This window comes from Rhinolophus sinicus, linkage group LG03, assembly GCF_036562045.2.
Source record: "Rhinolophus sinicus isolate RSC01 linkage group LG03, ASM3656204v1, whole genome shotgun sequence".
Classification (NCBI taxonomy): domain Eukaryota; kingdom Metazoa; phylum Chordata; class Mammalia; order Chiroptera; family Rhinolophidae; genus Rhinolophus; species Rhinolophus sinicus.
The window spans coordinates 44,705,993-44,725,838 of record NC_133753.1 but is presented as its reverse complement, the minus strand read 5'-3'; the positions used below and the strand labels follow the sequence as shown (position 1 = coordinate 44,725,838).

Genomic DNA, 19,846 nt, shown 5'->3' with positions numbered 1-19,846 from the left:
AGCTCCATGCCCCTAACTCCGAAGGCTGCTGGTTCGATTACCACATGGGCCAGTGGGCTCTCAACCTCAAGGTTGCTGGTTCAAGTCCTCGAGTCCCGCAAGGGATGGTGGACAGCGCCCCCTGCAACTAAGATTGAACACGCCACCTTGAGCTGAGCTGCCGCTGAGCTCCTGGATGGCTCAGTTGGTTGGAATGCGTCCTCTCAACCACAAGGTTGCCGGTTCGACTCCCACAAGGGACGGTGAGCTGTGCCCCTGCAACAGGTAATGGCAACTGGACCTGGAGCTGAGCTGCGCCCTCCACAACTAAGATTGAAAGGACAACAATTTGACTTGGGGAAAAAAAAAAAGTCCTGGCAGTGCACACTGTTCCCCAATAAAGTCCTGTTAAAAAAAGAAAAATTTAAAAATTCAATCCCTCAGTCACACTAGTCACATTTTACAGGCATAATAGACATGTGTGGCTAGTGGCCACCTATTGAGCAACACAGATATACAACATTTTCATCACTGGAGAAGCTTCTGTTGGGCAATGCTATTCCAGGCTATTCAGTTTTATAACTATCGTTGTGTATACACTTTTACAGACTTCTCAGATTATTACCTGGATAAATTCCCAGTAATAAGGAATCACTGAGTCGAAAGGTGCACACATATGGAACTTTGATACATATTACTTAATTGTCCTCCAGAATAGTACTAATTTATGCTTCCACCAACAGGATTTTGGTAGGACAGACTTGAAAAAAAGGTAGACATAGATATGGATACTTTTTCTCTACCCGAATGATCTAGACACAGGTTCTGAATAACAAACTGGTTGCTTTCTTAAAGAATTAATTTTCTAAGACAGTTTTGAGAGAATGATACCAGATGGTTTAGTTCCCACAAAAATTGATTTAATTCTTAGTAGAGCAGAGTATTTGTATTAATAGTTTTATAGAATCTAGCCTTTTTAAAGACATTGTTTCTGTAGGACTATGAATTCCATGTTTCTTTTGGGAGTATCAGGGAAGTCTCATCATGCTTTAGGGTCATGCTTCTTCTTACAGGCAGCACAGCGTTCTCAGAAGCAGTCTACTGAGCTCTTCCAGTGCATGTATTTTAAAGACAAAGACCAAGAAACTGAGGACCGTTGCATATCCGATGGGGTTATTTATTCAATGAGAACAAATGGTGTGCTTGTATTTATACCAAGGTATGTTACTGTCTAACATAATAGTTCTTAAGAAATCCTAGTCAAACTAAAAGTGTAGAACCCAAAGAGTACATTAGATGTAATTTAGTAAAATACTTGTTTTAGCAGTTATTTGCAGTTACCATATGTATATAATGTAATATATAATCCACTATGTAAGTATAAATGAGATTAGAATGTAGTATATCTGTTACCAGTCTTAGAATAGGTTTTTACTTTCTTATTTAGCAAGTTATTTTGTTTCTATCTGATCAATGAAGTAAATATTTGGAGGTGAATCACAGGAAAAGATGTTTTTAATCTAGAAGAAAAACTAGCTTTCTCGTTTTTACAAGGTCTGGGCACTAAGAATACATTATCACTGGATTTTTATTCTGGCAATGATTCAGGTTTGGGATTAAAGGTGCTGCTTATCTGAAAAACAAAGATGGTTTAGTGATTTCATGTGGCCCAGACAGCCATTCTGAATGGAAACCAGGATCCCTTCAACGATTTCAAAACAAAATCACGTCAACCACAACAGGAGGGGAATCTGTTACGTTCCATTTGTTTGACCACGTAACAGTAAGTCTGTGTTTACCTCCAGTATTGCTTTCAATGTAAAGAGCAAAGAATGTGATTTAATAATATGCATTTTCTCCTCTGTGATAGGTGAGAATATCTGTACAGACCTCACGTTGCCATTCGGATACCATCAGGCTTGAAATAATTAGCAACAAACCATACATGACACCAGACACAGAACTTTTTCATCAGAGTTCCCTCTTGCTAAAGAGTGATTTAGTGAAAGAAGTAACTAGATCTGTGGAGGAAGCTCAGCTTGCCCAAGAAGTCAAAGTAAACGTCATTCAGGAAGATTGTAAAAAATATTGCCAAACCAAGGGAAGAAGCCTGTATACCCTTCTAGAGGAGATACGGGACCTAGCTCTCCTGGATGTCTCAAACAGTCATGGAATATGAATGAAATACTCTTCTTACTTCATTAAAAGAGCTTTGTCTTGTGTGAATGTTTTACCTTCTTTTCAATATTAACATTAATCTAATTTTCTGTCACCCAATGTTCTAGTCGATTGGGATTGGGTATATATTTCACATACCATACTGTGTTTCCCCGAAAATAAGACCTAGCCGGGCAATCAACTCTAATGCGTCTTTTGGAGCAAAAATTAATATAAGACCCAGTCTTATTTTACTATAATGTAAGACCTGGTATAACATAATATAATATAATACTGGGTCTTATTTTAATTTTTGCTCCAAAAGACACACTAGAGCTGATTGTCTGGCTAGGTCTTATTTTCGGGGAAACACAGTAGTTACGCCTTGTCTATGGTCTTGCTTTCTGTTTTCAGTTACCCAGTCAACCACGGCCTGAAAATATTAAATGGAAAATTCCAGAAATTAACAATTCGTAAGTTTTAAATTGCATGCCATCCTGAGAATTGTGATGAAGGTTCTCACCATCCTGCATGCGACATGAATCACCCCTTTGTGCAGTATCTCCACAGCACACAGTGGGTATACGCTACCCACCCATTAGTCACTTAGCCGTCTCGGGTTTCAGGTTGACTTTCACAGGATTGCAGTGTTTGTGTTCAGGTAGCCTTTACTTTATAATGGCCCCAAAGCACAAGAGTAGTGATGATGGCGATTTGGATGATGCCAGAGAGAAGCCATAAAGTGCTTCCTTTAAGTGAAAAAGTGACAGTTCTCAATTTAATAAGGAAATAAATTATATGCTGAGGTTGCTAAGATCTATGGTAAGAATGAATCTTCTATCCATGAAATTGTGGAAAAAATTCGTGCTAGTTTGCTGACACCACTTTCAAGTAACTTTTATTATAGTATATTATTATAACTTCTCTTTTAGTAATTACTGTTGCTAATCTCTTACCATTCCAATTTATAAATTAATCATAGGTATGTATATATAGGAAAAAAACACTATATATGGGGTTTGGTACTATGCAGTTTCAGGCACCTACTGGAGGTCTTGGAATGTATCCCCTGCATATAAGGGGGGGGGGAACTACTCTCATCGTTCAAGTTGCATTAAATAAAATACTATTAGGTCACTGCAGAAACTGATTTTTCAGAAATGAATAGTGAATGGTGGCTCTGCAAGTCGCCAGCTGATTTTTAATAAATCCAGAATTGATATTGGGTTAGTCTGTGACAAATCAGTTCTTTCAAAGTAAGTTATAATTTTTCCAGTAATTGCTACATGGGGCCATTTGGGTCATAGGCCCCCTCTGACAACTGTCAGATGAACTTTCAGTCACTTTCACGTAGTGACTTAGTCCTACCAAGCCACTATTTATTGTCTCTAGCCTCCCTTGCTGTCCGCAGCACCAGTTGGTGATAGGGCATGAGAGGTGAGGTGGGATGCGCGGGTAAGGTCTGGTCTCAAACCTCCCTTTCCACCTTTTTTTTTCTGAGTATTCCTCGGATGATGAGTGACAATGGTCTTGCCCTTGTTGGAGACTTGTCACATTGCCAGCAAACCCTACCACTGTGAAAATAACGCTCGTCTAGTCCAGTTGGTGAGGGTGGGTTGAGGCCAGAACAAGGTCCTGAGCAACCAGTTTCTCTGGGCATTGGTTGTGTATCAATAGACTAGATTCATCTTCTAGCTGATCCCCTATTAGCAATAAGCTACAATCCTGAGGCTTATGTCTCTCGGCTCCTCACTCTGCCGGTCCCACCACGCCTACAGGCACCGCCCCCACACCCCATATAGTCTGTACTCAACGTCCTTGCCTTTCAACCAATCCATCATTGTCACTCGATCCCCACCTGAAGCCAACAAGCCTGAAGAGAGCAAGATGCCTATTCCAGCTTCACAGACAGAAGCCACTTCAGCACCATCAGTCTGCCAGTGTTTCTCACAAACAGCAATCTTCCCATCTCCTGATTTGTAAAACATAGTTTTGCCTTTCCCTCTCCCCGATGGGACTCTGCCAAGAACTAGACAGATCTTCTTTAAACTTGGTTGTCAATGTGCTACTTTCTTCCCTGTAATTACCCCTCCAAGTTGATCATCTCAGGTAGGAAAAATTCTAATCAGGTCTTCTCACTATCTGACCCCAACACTTCTAGCCTCACATTCACCATTCCCAAATCTTCCTTATTTCCCCGATTTTCCTTTCTGTATTATTATTGTACCTGTATGTCCCAATCCTTGGAATCTCCGCTAACTCAAAGGTCTCCTATGAATCCCCCCAGGTGCTCTATGTTCCTCATAATACTTTGCAAGTTTCTCTCCAACTAGTCAACAGGTACCAAAGAACACGTGAACCTCTAGCAGCTATGCGGGCCAGGCAACCTCTCACGTGACCCTTTAAGTATTAAAGTGACTCCCCAAATACATGTAAACACACATAAAAACCTTTAACATTTTACCAAAAGTATAAAATGCAGAACTAAATAGCAATGAGAAACTTTCACAAAGCCTCTAGAGATAGTTTGTAAGATTTTTATTTTTTAAATGGATATTAATACTCATTATATATTTACATCTTAAAATACCATGCAATTTAGTGAAACAAGGCGTTTAATGGCACCCTAGCAGCAGAAGTGGCTTATTAACCACTAATAATTGTTCCGAAGTCTTATCTATATAAAAATAAACACTAAAGAGAAAAGACTAAAGTTAATAAGAAACAACGATAATTATAAATACCAGATGTTAAACAGGAGTCTGTAAAGGTTTGACTACATAAGGATTTCAAATAGACAAAATACCTAGTCATCTCAAACTTGGAGGATACCAAGTTAACAGATTCCCTCTTAGCTGAGGTCTATCCAACCTCAGTAACATTTCCAGATGAAGCATCAAGTTACTGCTATAGATTTTACAAGGACTGGTCCAGTTGTGTCTTCTCTATTTTCAATTCCTGCTCTTCATTTACAGTATTGGCGGCAGCAGCAGCAAGTGGATTGTCTAGAACGTCTTTGTTAAACCCATCTGACTCCTCCTCTTGTTGATCCTCATCCCCATGACCATCTTCAGCTGTCTGTGCCCCGGGTGTGTTCACTAACGAGTCTGAAAGAGAAATCACCTTTATTACTCACTGTAAGCGCCTGACCCAGTCTTACCTGATAAATGCAAATCTCTTCACAAGCTTAGATCAATAGAGATGATATTTATGATCACTTTAATGTTACTTATGATCATTTTCTTCCAAATAAAGCCATGTTTATACATGTATAAAGTCCATTCAAAATGCAAGTCTTGAAAGGTACTGAACTCAAATTCTCGAATCATTGCCAAATGTGATTCTCATTCAAAATCACAACTACTACACAGAAGTTTTAAAAAATCAAATGCTCTTAACAGCTGTATGTCAAAGCGATCTACTATAAAGAAAATTTAAGATATTTATTTCTATTTGGGCAAAGTTTAAAGTTGTAGATTATAAACAGAAGATGAGCCTTAAAATCCTCATTGCCGGGCACTGTGATAATGAGAACAAAGACACTGCTCTCAACAACACTGGTATTTTCGTGTAATTTTTCACATGGTAGTAATAAAACATCCATTTGTAAATTTAAGAATTAGATTTATTTTATTTCATAATGTAGTCACACAATAATTTTCACTTGAGAATTTTATTACCTTGGGTGAAACTTCTTTTATAACGTGGTATCTTCACTACTGACTATAATTCTTATTTTCCCATTTCAAAAGGAAAATTGGAAACTGGGAAAGGCATATGTCATCCTGCTTCATTCAAAACCAATTTGTAACTATTTTTAAATACAGTTTCAACAAACCTGGCTGTCTAGTTTTGAAACCCAGTCTGTTTTAAAAACAACAAATTTTAAGGCATTTTTAACAGAGAGAAGGGAATGTAACAGATAAACTGATTGCTCACAACAAAAGTGACACAATGCAATAAAAAAAAAAAAAATTAGGACCTATGCACATCATAGCAAATGGCTCTAAAATCCTCAATGGGTACAAAAGGCATTTTATATGTTTAGGAAAGTACCATAATAATGTTCACAATTATGATCCTAAAAATAAAACTGTGTGTCACGTGCTTTAAGTAGTCAGAGAAGAATATGTTTTTGAAAGATTCAGAAACAATTTTAAATGGTTAAAATAATTTTTTAACAGGTACTCAGCTATTCAGAAAACCATCTTGGACTCATTTATTCTTTGAGAATTCCAAATAGCCAGCTAGCTCTCTCTCTCTTTCTCTCTCTCAAATGTACATAAACTTAATATACTATATCATTTTTCTATCCCTAGAGGTATTTTATTTTGGGAGATAGTAGAGAAGTTAAAATTTCTTACATGCCCTTGCTATATTAATGGCAGCACATAAAAACTGGCATAAAATTTACCGTTTCCTAGGGACTGACTATTACTCAGTAGCTTTGCCTGCCTTCTTTCCAAGGCCAGTTGTTTATTTCTCTCAATTCTTTGTTGTTGCTCTTCGGTTAGGCTTCTACTTGACTCAGAAGCAAACTTCTCACTTTCAGGTGAATTTGTCAGAAAGGGATCTAATTCAGTAGCAGTTGTATCACGCTCATTATTTTCCCCTACTTCATCTGCAGTAGAAAAGAAAAAGTGAGTACATCTCTAGTACTAAAACAGTCAGAAAAAGAGCTCACGCACTATTAATTGAAAACCAGTTTAAAGTGACAAGGTGCAGACCAGAAGAAACAACTGAGAATGTTACAAATACAGGCTTGATTCAAATAAAAGGAATACTTATAAATCACTTTAAAGAGGCATTTTAAGTCAAATGGAAATACTAATTTAAAAACATGCATGAACAGAAAGCAAAAGTTCTTAGTTATGATTAGAAATATTTTATGCTTGGGCTAATAAAAGAACTTAAACAATCTAAAGCTTATTCTGGTTTTACATTGAACAAAAAACATTTTAATAGCTTGTGTAATAATTTTATATAGGCTATTTTTAAATGGGGTAAAACCCAGACAAAAAGTGAAAAAGGAAATTTAGAGATCTGTGGATTTATTTCCAAGTTAATTGAAAAAAAATTCGGTGTTCTCTACAGTATTAGTCTTAACAAATTCTTAAAGCCCTGCATACTAGTTATCTCAAAATAAGATACCCCAAAAATGATCCACAGTGGTATCGGAATATATTATTTAAGAATGAAAAAAAATTAAGTTTCACTAACTTACATTTAAATAAGGACTGGCAGTGACAAACTATCACTTATCCATGGCGGTTATCATCTGGTCTGTAAGCTACCTTAGTAAAAGCAGCTCCACGCTGAGGAAGGGTGGCAGAGCTGGGCCCTCACTCATTTTTAAATTTCAGCGTATTGTGACAGACAGCTGATTCTGATTGCCCATTTAAATAGACTGACAGACCATCTAGCTTTAACTAAAACAGTTCCAACAAAATGCACAAGTGGTAGCTTAAAAAGATTTTTGCAAAATAAAACACCTATAGGTAGAAGCTAATACAAACCTGAGCAAGAACTAAGAAAATGGTAAAGCTAACACTTCACTTTCTTTCAACATCACATTATGGGTTAAAAAAAATGATAATCTCATCAGATCTGACAAGTAGGCAAAAAAAAATTGGTATCACCAAGACTACCATTTGAAATATGAATTTATATATACTATCCTTGTTTTATGTATACACTGTGCCTTGAGGTATTAGCTAATGATAGTGAAAACCATTACAACTAGCAAAACATTTAAAACATGAAGACAAACCTTTACAACTATTCCGCTAAGGATTAAAAATCATATGATATTTAATCCAGTCTTTTACAATTCAAACCCCTTGTGAGGTTTCTTCCATAATAGTAAAAGACAAAAGGTCATACACTTTTCCCTTCCTGACATGGAAAAAATTTGTGGCAAGAAACTAAAATGCATTGCTTTGCCAGAAAATATTGATGGAGTACATGTGAAAAACATTGCTGGAGAAGTTAAGAAACAAGTATTATAACCAATTTTGCAATATACAGGGTTTCTAATATGCTTCATTCACCTTACAGGGCTTACAGGATCCTGAATTAACAATAATGGAATATATAAACAACTACTTTTTTGTGAGACATGAAAGGAAGGATATCATCAATAGTAAATGACCTCTTTAATACAATGTGTTATGGAAAAACAGTGTGAACATGACCACTGATGGAGATTTGACTAGGATAAAAATGGGGTTAAAAACAAATTAGAACCACACACGAAATTCATTCACTGCAACATTCATAGGCAGGCTATTGTGGCAAAGAAGCTAAAGCCAGAAATAGTCAAGGTGCTACAGGATGCTATATTTTGGTACACATAAACTAACAGATAAGCAAATTATATCATAATTAAAGGGAAATAAGTGCTATGAAAAAAAGGCATAGGGGATTCACGAACGGGGATGGGGTACAATTTTAACAGTGTGGTCAGGAAGCACAGTTTGAAGACAGTAAGAGAATCAGCCATGCAGATTTGGAGACAGGAGGGAGGTCGGAGGACAGTGTTCAAGGCAGAGCGAAAGAGTGTAAGAGCCATAACACAGAAATGTGCCCGGAAGATTCAAGGAACAGCTAGGAGGCAAGAGTGGCTAAAGCAGTGTGAGTGGGGAACAGTAAAAGATACAGTCAGGGAGGCAAGGGGGATGGAGTGAGGACATAGGAACAGGCTGTGTCGGGCCAAGCTGGACATGATAAGGATTTTGGCTTTTACTTTCAGTGACATAAGGAGTGAGTTCAGGGCTCTGAGCAGCAGTGACATGACTACACATTTGTTAAAAATATAAAAACATAACATAACCCTTGCTTTGCTTAATTTTTAAGAAAACCAATTGATTGAAAAAGGTAAATGAAAATTTGCTAGTAAACTTCAACAAAAATCTTTACATTAGTGAATGGGATTAAAAGATGACAACCAAGATTTATTAAGTACAGTTAATGATGATCTCCTTTCACTTGGATTCGTGTATCTTAGTAAGGTGAAATCAAAATTGGAGGGAAAAAACAATCGACACGGTACCATCAAATCATTGATCAAGAAGTACTAGCCCAAGACTTTTGGAAAAAAAGTATTCGGTAGAATAGTCAAACATATTGTTCTCACTTTAAAACTGTGTAGTAATGTTTTGGTGCCAACAAAAAAATCTTCATTATGATCATCAGTATTGTAGTACATGTATTAGTAAAATAAGTAAATCAAATGCTCAAAACATTTGGTGCCTGATCCAAAAGGTTTGGAGACCATTCTCTTAGGATACAAACAAAACAGATTCAACAACAAACAAGGCTCTCTGATACAGGACTCCTCCTCGTACCTGTATTTCAGCATGGCTGTAATTCCATGAATGGTCCTGTTCATTTACTCGTCTGCATAAATGGCTCAATCCAAAAATAATCTCTTCCTGACCTCTACTCTCTATCAAAGTACTTGTGATACCTCCTCTGGGAAGTTTTCTCCTCTCCAAGACAAAATTAACTATGCTCTCCTTTGCACCCTACATCTCTGCTGTTCATATCTCTAATTACAGCACCTATCCAACTATTGGCAATGTTATATGTCTGACTCGTTCACTAGTCCATTAGCCTGCGAGGCAAGGGGTTTGATCTTATTCTTTATCCTCGCAACTTTAGCATTACAGTACACAGCTCAAAAAGTGCTGCTGAATAAACTAACCCAGTGGTATATACTATAATAACTAATTCCTTTCTATATACCAAATCCCATGCCATCAGTACAAACCATAGATTACAAAAAAATAAATAAATAAATCTTGGATTATTTACATCACAATCCTTCACACTTTTAAAAGCAATTTTTAAACAACTTTGGGGAGGTCCTATATGGAGTCTGCATTTTCTACTACATCCATTAAAAGTTTAAAAAACAAAAACAAATGAACATGTATGGAGCCATCGCACAGAACATCTGATAACTATACAGACCCTGTCGGCAGGAACCATGTTTTGATGTGTGTGACAGCCTGTGGTTGCACTGTACCACTAACAAGTACAACCATTAGCAGGAACTGTCACGTAGGTCTTACTAAAGTCCTGTATTCAGGATCTGCACTCTTAAGTGAAATGTAAACTATTTTATCATCAAATGATTATGCCTAATTTCCCAGAGCCATTTTTTTAATGGTGTACATGTATGTGAACATTATGTCTTGTCAGATATTTTTACTAACAAGCACTACAAAGAAAGGATCAGTGGGTCACCATCAGAGTTCTCAAAAGCTCACGTTCTATGGCTAAACACATTTTCACATCTCTCAATGGCATTGCAGCCATGTCGTTAAAGAAACAAATATCATATACAACATTCTAAATGTACCAAGGCATTTAACTCATTCTTATTTACTATTCGTTAATTATATACTCAATATAGTAAGAACCGAGTCCTGTAATATACTGTCTACCCCAACTAAATCCATTTCTAAAAGAAAAATTGTTATAAAGTTAATAAACCTATAATCTTACCATTATTGCTAATAAAATCTTCGTGTAAAATAGGCAGATCAAGTCGAATTCGTTTTAAACAGGTCTGAAAATAAAGAGATATTTTTACATTTTCATTAATAACATTTGGAGGAAAATGGTCATTTATTCAATTCTGAGTTCCAAAAAAGTTGGTCTTCAAATAACTACTATTAATTTTCCTTCTCTCTACCAAGAGAGATTTTAAAATGAAGTCCCCAAACAGATACTCAGCCTTAACTGAATCTATCCTTGTACTATTTAACACTGTGAATGACGTCTGTAATAAGCACAACTCCTACCTGAACTTCCTTTTTATTTCCCAGGTATTCAACTCTGTCAATAAAATCTTCAAATTGCAGTTTAGGGAATAGCCGATGTGCCCAGTGCTCCATATGTCTGATTAGCGTCTTCAAGTCTTCAGCCTGGCACATAAAAATAAAAATGCTAAATAGAAAGCTCGTTCTCAGAACTGACCTTGTCAGCAGATTTTAGAATTGAATAGTAATACCAAAGTCACTGGTGTCATTTTACATTTATAAGGTGAAGAAACTTCAAGAAGAAAAATATCTATTAAAGGCTTAAAGGATTGTAGTCTAAAAGAGCACTAAATAGACTTTTTTTTTTTTTTAAGTCAGAGGGTGGAAAAAAGCCATATGAAAACTTAATAAAAGTTAAAAGATAATCACATGCATATTTTCAGAAATGTAAAGTAATACTAAAAATAAGCTTTAATAAAATATGTCAAGATATCTTTTAGGAATAACTAAACAAAGTGGCATGTCCCTAAAATCATATATAGAGAAGAAAGCATTGAGAATCCAGCATTGTGAAAATATATTCAGAAATCCCAAGGGCAAAGTACCAAAGACCAGCAAGAACAGAATCAACATTCTCAGACCACAATACCTCTCTATATTTGAAATTTCAATTTAACATAAATTTTTTAAAAATTAAAATAAAAAACAAAGTTAAACAAACTGGATTAATGAATGAGAAAAGTTCCAAATCCCTGGTTTTACTGTAAAATATTTTATTCTCTTAACAGTATTTTAAAATAGGGGTGGTTAAAAGCCCAGGCTCTGAATCAGACTACACACATTCAAATCTCAATTCTACCACTTAACATCTGTGACTTTGAAGAAATTACTTTACCTCTTTGTGCCTTTTTCTTCATGTATAAAATGAGAATAATATACATACCTCACCAGGTTATTATAAAGAGTAAGTAATATAAATAAAGCACTGACACAAACTGAGCACTCAAATGTTGGCAATTATTGTTGTTATTTAATCTTGTCTAAGAAGCCAATAGTCGAGACAATCAACTCTACCAATAATTAAATATGTAATAGTGAGAGTGTAATATCTTATTCTCACTCTGATAACAAAGATAAAAGTTCTTTTAGATATGTCTTTTAGATCTTAAGATCATTTTCCAATTGTTGAGGGTAGCTGGATAGCTACCTCACAATGTCATGTTAGACCCAAGGGACACGAGAAAAGAAATACCTAAATACAGTGGAAAGTCATACATGAAGAAAAAGACAATGAGGATTCAACTGTGAGAAAATAGTAAGAATTTTTAAGAGCAAAGTACAGAAGACTAGAGAAACTCAAGAGCCTACTCGCACCCAGTGAAACACAAAATATTTATTCTTCATTTAAGTTTATCTTATTAGGAAAATGATGGAGACTTCATAAATTCAAAGCACCAATTCATCATTACTACCTGAAAATTTCAACAAGGGCAATGAATTAACTGAGCTGGGTATGGTTTTAATATATCCTGATTTACATTTAGTTATGTAGCAAAACAGGACACAGGCTTATGCTATCATCCTGTCCAATGAAGGTGAGCAAATGTACTACCAGTTTTCAGCCTCCCAGGTTTGAAATCTTGGGATTACTTTTGACTCCTTTTTCACTTCCCGGTATCTAATCAACTAGAAGTACCATGTCGTTCACCCACTTCCACCCTAACCCAGGCTATTTTCAGCCAGTTCCACGGCTAGTACAACAGCCTGTGAACTGCTGTCTCCTCCAGGCTGTGCCCGATTACGCTGCACACCACACCACGATGGTGCTCACTGGGGCATTAACAGTATTCTGGCTGGGCTATAAAATGAGAAGTCTAGATTCTGCCCTGTGGGCACTGGACCCTTAAAACTCTAAAACTCAATTTCCTTAATTAGATAATGGGACCAACATCTGCCTCACAGGTGAGAAATAAAATATTTGAAAATACTTCATAAACTGCAAAGCTCTATAAAGATATTATCTGCAAAAAATTGTACCTATACTCTATAGGATTCAAAGATAAGAAAATTTTAAAATGTACATTTGTCCAGTGATTGACCGCTCTTAAATGTTGCCATTTTCCAACAAAATTTAACTGATGCCTATTATGAACCATGGTGACATATCTGGGCGACACATATGGCGACACATAAGCCATCAATACAGGTAAAGTCCTTGTTCTCATGAAGTTTAAATTGAGTCTTTAAAGTAAAGTAAATTTTATTCCTCAAAATTATAAAGTACAAACTTAGACTTACTGACTGATACAATTTTCCTAAAGTCATACTATGACAAAATTGAGACTACAAGGCATGTTTTCTGATTCTTCAAACAGTGCCCTTTCCACATTATAGTTTTTCAAGAGATATGATAATGAATGATAGTATCTGTAAGACATTACACGATTCCTAACACCACGCTAATAAGCCCAGTTTTATAGATATTGTTGGCCCTTCATATCCGCGGGTTCCACATCCAGGGATTCAACCAATTGCAGATTGAAAACATTCGGAAAAAAACTTGTGTTGTTGCTGACGTGTGCTGTGATGGTTAGGCCTATGATGGTTGCACCTGTAATGAACATGTACTGACATTTTTTCTTATCATTATTCCCTAAACAACACAGTATAACAACTACTTGCATAACTTTTACATTGCATTAAGTATTACAAGTAATCTAGAGATAAAGTATACACGTGGGTTATATGCAAATACTACGTCATTTTATATAAGGGACTTGGGCATCTGCGGAATACACAGGGGTCCTTGAACCAATGCTCCTCCGATACTGAGGGATGACTGTATTTTAAAAAACAAAAGTCTAAAATAAAAATCAGACATTTCTTACCTCATGACCTTTACCTTTGAATTTTGCCTTATCAAACACGTGCCTTAATGCTGGAAGCCCTCTCTCTGAAGTTAATCTGTGAATAGAAATACGTTTTTAATTACAAGTTTTCTGGAACCATCAAGACCATAAAAAATATTACCTGCTGACCTGAAAATGTCTTTAGAAATATGTCATCTCCAAACCATCCCAACCAAAAGCTTATAACATAAGAAAAAAAAGATGTAATGAAAAAGTATAAGTGTTTAAGAAAATAGTAAATGTACCTCTGAGCATCCAGCTTGGGTATATTCCTTTTAACTGTTCTCTTTGGAGGTACAGGAACAAGTGCTTCTCTTCCTGACTCTGATGAAATATACCAATATTTATTATTACTTAAATAATTTAAGCTTCGTCTATAAAATGTATCATTTCTAAGATGATGGATAACTGAACATGGACACTTTTTTCGAACTCTATACAGACCTTCATCAGGTTCAGCTCCTTCACCATCTCGCTCTGGAGAAGCTGGAGGTGGGAAAGGATTTGAAAAAGTTTCATCTACATTCTCATAATCTGGTTGATCAATCAAGCCATTCTCCTGTTCCAGCATCTTTTCCTCTATGGACAAAAAGTAACCATGTTTATTTATCCAAGTAGTCTTCCTGTTACACAGTTAAGTTCTATTTGCAGAAAAATTCACCTGTTTCAGTCAGTTAAACCGTATTTCAAACTCACACATGATGAAGAGTGGAGATGATACTAGTTATAAAAAAAAGAATTGGGCTGGAAATCAGAAGAACTGAGTTCTAATGTAGACCCTACCACTAAATAACAATATGATTTTGAACAAATCATTTTACCTCAACTGTTGAGTTTCCTCTATCATAAAATGATTTGGATTCTTCAGAGGGTTTCAAACTGTGGTCCAAATGGGTGTGAAAGAGGCAGGGTACAGGTACCTCAACCCCCTACTTCAACTAGAGCAGTTTTTAACAATAATCTCTTTACATATTGATCTTCTAGGTAAGGTTTCCTTTGAAGAAAGGGAATTAATATTCAGGTTGATAAACTTGAAAGAATACTTTTCAGGACCATCTTACTTGACCTCTCAGCAACATCTCACACTTTTGATCAGTTCCTTTTTCTGGAAAAGATTTTTCACTGGCTTTTGAAACACAGTACTCACCTGGTTTTCCTCCCTTTCTGGACACTCCTTCTGGACCTTCTTTGAAGATTCACCTTCCTCCAACCTGATCAGTAAGACTCCATCCTGGGCCCTCTTCATTCATTTATGCACATGGCTTTAACAAACATTTACAGATGACTCACTAATTTATTTCCATCTAGGCATCAAATCTGAGCTTCAGATCCCAACTTCTCTTTTTACAGCTCTTAAATTTCTCAAAGGCACCTTTAAGTCATCACGTACTAAACCGAACTTCTAATTTTCCCTATTTGCTGAATGACATCTATCCAGCTACACAAGTCAGAAACCTACAAGGCATCCTTGACACTTCCTTCCCCCACCCTACATATCCTATTCATTTTACTTCCTAACTATCCCTCGAATCTGTCCATTTCTCCCCATCTCCACAACCACTTCCTAACATTTCTACTTGGATTACTGCATTACTCCTATCCAGTTTTGCCTTTTCCAATCCATTCTCCGTATTACAGCTAAGTTGAACCTCTGGAAATGTAAAGCTGATTGCATTACCACTTGGTTTAAATATTTCAATGGCTTCCTAGTGCTCTTAGGATAATGATAAAACTCCAAGGCCCAGAATGGATCTCCAGCCTCACTTCACACCACTCTCCATGCTTTTTTCTTTTGGTTTTTTGAAAGAGCCACATCCCTCAGGTCGCTAGACTTTTGCAAAAGCCGTTTCCTATCTTGAAGGTTCTTCCTTGGCTCCTAATCTCTTTCAGATCTCAACTATCACTCCACAGAAAAGTCTACCCCAATTTCCCTAAATTAAGTTCTCCTATAATAAACATTCAAGTATAAAATACAAGTTTCATAGCACTAACCCAGTTTCAATATTAAGTTCTAGTTGATTAATGTTTGTCTCCCATACTAGACTGTAGCACTAAAAGGGCAAAGACAGGTAGGTAGGTAGGTCCTGTGCCTCACCATTGTATCCCCAAAGCGCGTAAACAAGATGCTCAATAACTAACTACCTGTTGAATGAAGGAATGAAGAATTCCAAAGCTTCCCCAAAAACTGTAAAACTACTAGAGCTAGATGAACTCTAGTCTCTCCAATGTTAAATCTCCATGCTCATAAGTACATAAAAACAAAACAAGTATCAACTCCTGATGGTGACCCACTGTATCTTCAAGTAAGGTTTTCAAGAATCATAGATTTTCAAAACTGGAAAGGCAGTTACGGAGACGTCATATACTCCTAAGCAGCTTCCTACCTACAATAAATACATTTAGCCCCATTCTAGTTAAGCCCTCTGGGAAGAAATGGGGTTCACATCTTTGACGCCTGAGAGGCAGCTCTGAATTTGACGACGGGGCACAAACTGTATTAAGTGTAGCAAGATACGGTGTAAGGAACTGGCCGAGCGTGGGGTGGGGCTTGTCGGTAAACATAGTGAATATCTGTCTTTCACTTCTTGACAATGGTTGCACATTCTCTTTTTAGCCATTAATGAAATTCTCTTAACTCCTTTCTCTAGTCCTCGAACTCACAGAAGAGTGAAGGTAACAAAGAAATGTAATGTCCAAACTACAATTGGTTCCTAGATCCTTAAGTGTCCAATGTCCAACTTGTTCCAAGTTATCGAAAACAGAAGTCCTACCACTCGGACTCGTTGTCCCTCTTTGCTAACAATCCCTAAAAACACTAAATTTCCCATCCCATCCATTCGCCAACCTTCTCATCTTCGTTCCTGTCTATTCCCTCATTTCAACATTCAATATTCACGAGACACCTTGAATAGAGGCCCCGGGACCGAAGCTGGCCATTTAACAACGTATCTGACACACGTGCCCTCCGGCTAAAAGGCTCGGCTTAGTGAGAGGCAGACAGGAAACATAAACAAAAAGTCAATGTGCCAACAATCCTCCCCAACCGGGCTCCTTGCCGCACAGGTCTCTCCCGGTCCCGCCTCCGCTCCCGATCCGCTCAGCTCAAGCCCGCCTCAGTCCTGTCCTCCCACCTCCTCACTCCCTCCCTGCGACTCCCCGGGCCCAGGCTCCTCCACCTGATTCCCTCAGCCGCCTCCGCGCTCAAGAACCTCACTCTCCCACCCGCACACACTCACCTCACGCAGACTGCAGCAGCCACACCACCGAGCTTGGGGAGGCCCGCGAACCACGCTTCTCGCGAGACTCCAGAGATACGGCCCAGAGAAGAGCCTTCAGTGTTTGGCGCCAAATCTGCACACGGCCCGAGCGGTACTGCCCCACCCACCCGCCCAGATCCCGCCTACTCACCTCCGACTCCGCCTTTTCTGGGTCCGGTCCATCCCACCACCCCTATTCCTCGAAGCTTCCTTCCTCCTGAATTCGTCAGAGGAGTTAAGCCTCTTTATTTGCATAAAGTTCACCTTTGCTACGCTCTAAGTACTTTAGACTTTGAAAATAGGTCTCAGTTTTTTAGAAAATTGGATTGTGGATGTGTAATCAGAGGGCAAACGAGTCCGAGGCTCCTGTTGGCTCAGCCAATATAGACTGACTCAGGAGTTGGGTCATAGAGTAAGTGTTTATTATCAGAGCACTGGTGGTCTGAGAAGGCAGCAGGTTAACTAACACCTCCAGAAACTGCCTTAACATTCTCAGACCGGCTGGGGGTATTTAAGGGAAAATCAGGGCACTCTCCCAGAGGCTGCACTGTGGTCTGGGAGGTTTGCTCTTCTTTCATGATGCACCCCTGTCATTGTATCTCTTGTGGCGCTAGAGATCCGGGAACGGTGGGGGAGTAACCTGGGGGAAATGCTAAACTGGGAAAAATGCTAAACGATAGCGTTTGTAATTAGTAAGCATCTACAAGGCGATCTTCTAAGATAAGGAGCCAGAACGTGGCAGGGCATCCGGGAGGCATTCTGAGCTCAGCCGCAGGGGGTGTGATTTCCTGTTTAACTTCGGGCTAAGGAAAAAGTGAAGCCAACTAGGATGGGGACAGGGCATCCCGGAGGCATTCTGCGCTCCAGCCGCAGAGCTCCTATTACAGGGCGCCCACCTGGGCCCCTGCTTCAGATGGAGGAGAAAAGATAGAAGCAGAAAATTTGGTGAGGAACTACCGATGCTTCAGAGTTAACATAATTCCTCGAACGTACAAGTTTTATTAATTGTTTATTGAATAATGAGCTGAGAAAGAGTTAGTGTTTCGGAAAAGGCCAAGGTGCAACTTTCTTCGATCATCCTGAATCCAGGTTCGTCTGACAGCAGCCACCATCATGCCGCAGAGTTTGACCCCAACGAGATCAAAGTCCTATACCTGAGATGCACTGGTGGGGAAGTCCGTGCCACAGCGGCCCTGGCCCCCAAGACAGGCCCCCTGGATCTGTCTCCAAAAAAGGTTGGTGATGGCATTGCCAAAGCAGCCGGTGATTGGAAGGGTCTGAGGATGACAGTGGTGCTAATCATTCAGGACAGACAGGTCCAGATTGAGCTAGTACTACCTTCTGCCTCTGCACTGATCATCAAAGCCCTCAAAGAACCGCCAAGAGACAGAAAGAAGCAACAAAAACATTAAGCACAGTGGAAACATCACTTTAGTTGAGATTGTTAATATTGCCTGACAGATGGGGCACCAAACTTTAGCTAGAGAACTGTCTGGAACCATTAAAGAGATCTTGGGGACAGCACAGTCTGTGGGCTACAATGTTGATGGCAGCCACCCTCCTGGCATCATAGATGACATCAACAGTGGTGCAGTAGAATGCCCAGCTAGTTAGGACCTATAAAGGAAGATATTTCAATTAAATATCATTTGACAACAATAACAACAACAAAGACTTAGTGTTAGGAGTGTAGACACACAGAAGAATGCCAAAAATTTGTTACCCTTAATTTTTTTTAAGCGAGTCCAAATATATTCATGTATTTGCTTCTAGACACACATGTGCACTTGCACACACACAAAACTGGGGGAAAATATATAACTAACACCTGTGGAGATGGGAACGGGGCATATGGGACAGGATGAGATGAGGACTTAACGCTATACTTTTTTGAACGTACAAATGCATTAACTATTCAAAAAACTAAAGAAAGCTTATCTGCAGCAAATATAGCATCAAGATTTGACAAACCAAGAATAAGGTTATTCTATTTTTCTGTAGCTTGAAATATTTTATTAAAATTATAAAAGAAAGTGTGTGAAAATCAAATAAATTTTAAGTTCCATTTATTAGGTTGGTGCAAAAGTAATTGCAGTTTTTGCATTTTTTTTAACCTTTTAAACTGCAATTGCACCAACCTAATAAAGTTGTGTGCAAATATGTATATATACCACATTTTTCTTAATTTTATGGTTTTATTGCTATACATGCAAGATAATTAATATTAAGCTATTAACTAAATTAACATTAATTTGGACCGGAAATATGTCAACCTCAAGAGTACAGATAACTGAGGCAAGAGGCATTCTTCTAATTATTCAAAGAGTCTATATTCTCTACTTTATGTCTAATAAAGCAATATAAAAGCACTTTGAAAAATTTAAAAGTTCTATACCACCCTACCCCCATCCCCCCAGAAAAAAGCCCAGAGCAGAAGCCCTGAGGATTTGAATCTCAGTTCAATCATTTATTTGGTGACTTTCAACTGTGCTTCAGTTTCCTCATTATTAATAATATTATCTACTTTGTAGGGTTATGAGGAAGGTTGAATGATAGTCCTAAATAAATGTTACCTATCATCATCCATATAATTTTTAGAATTTTTGACCCTTTTAGAAAATGTAAAGACTTTGATAAGTAATCATGGGCCCACGTGAATATAACTACCACAATTGTAAGGCTTTGACATATAATTGCCAAAGACTAATAATTGTTTCTTTTTTCCATATGTGAGGAATACTAGAAATATGTTTTCCTTAGAAATTCATCAGAGATA

At 37.8% G+C, this 19,846-nt stretch overlaps 2 protein-coding genes, 1 non-coding gene and 1 pseudogene across 6 annotated transcripts in view; 2 read left to right on the top strand and 2 right to left on the bottom strand.

Moving 5' to 3' along the window:
• Nucleotides 1-2,201, top strand: part of DIS3L (DIS3 like exosome 3'-5' exoribonuclease) — a 30,824-nt gene extending 28,623 nt beyond the window's left edge. For 2 of the 3 annotated variants that reach the window (XM_019725597.2, XM_074327548.1), the window contains exons 15-17: nucleotides 1,053-1,198; nucleotides 1,588-1,762; nucleotides 1,850-2,201. In XM_019725597.2, the coding sequence (XP_019581156.2) occupies nucleotides 1,053-1,198; nucleotides 1,588-1,762; nucleotides 1,850-2,158 (630 nt within the window). In that variant the 3' untranslated portion in view covers nucleotides 2,159-2,201. Of the gene's footprint in view, nucleotides 1-1,052; nucleotides 1,199-1,587; nucleotides 1,763-1,849 lie in introns of those variants that run through there. The other variant, XM_074327549.1, reaches the window with a different exon arrangement.
• A 2,458-nt stretch (nucleotides 2,202-4,659) lies between these two features.
• TIPIN (TIMELESS interacting protein) lies at nucleotides 4,660-17,177 on the bottom strand. Of its 2 annotated transcripts, none has more exons than XM_019725598.2 (9): nucleotides 17,050-17,177; nucleotides 14,961-15,075; nucleotides 14,258-14,392; nucleotides 14,059-14,137; nucleotides 13,793-13,868; nucleotides 10,947-11,069; nucleotides 10,648-10,711; nucleotides 6,551-6,757; nucleotides 4,660-5,243 (listed from the first exon to the last, which is right to left on the bottom strand). In XM_019725598.2, exons 3-9 carry the CDS (start codon nucleotides 14,382-14,384, stop codon nucleotides 5,053-5,055), a joined length of 867 nt encoding a protein of 288 aa, XP_019581157.2. In that variant the 5' UTR covers nucleotides 14,385-14,392; nucleotides 14,961-15,075; nucleotides 17,050-17,177; the 3' UTR covers nucleotides 4,660-5,052. The 2 variants fall into 2 exon arrangements, with proteins under 2 accessions (XP_019581157.2, XP_019581162.2); XM_019725603.2 differs by having other exon boundaries at nucleotides 14,258-14,299.
• LOC141570927 (small Cajal body-specific RNA 14) lies at nucleotides 10,067-10,200 on the bottom strand. The gene has a single exon (XR_012495369.1).
• LOC109444427 (large ribosomal subunit protein uL11) lies at nucleotides 16,052-18,912 on the top strand (annotated as a pseudogene).
• The last annotated feature ends 934 nt before the right edge of the window (nucleotides 18,913-19,846 follow it).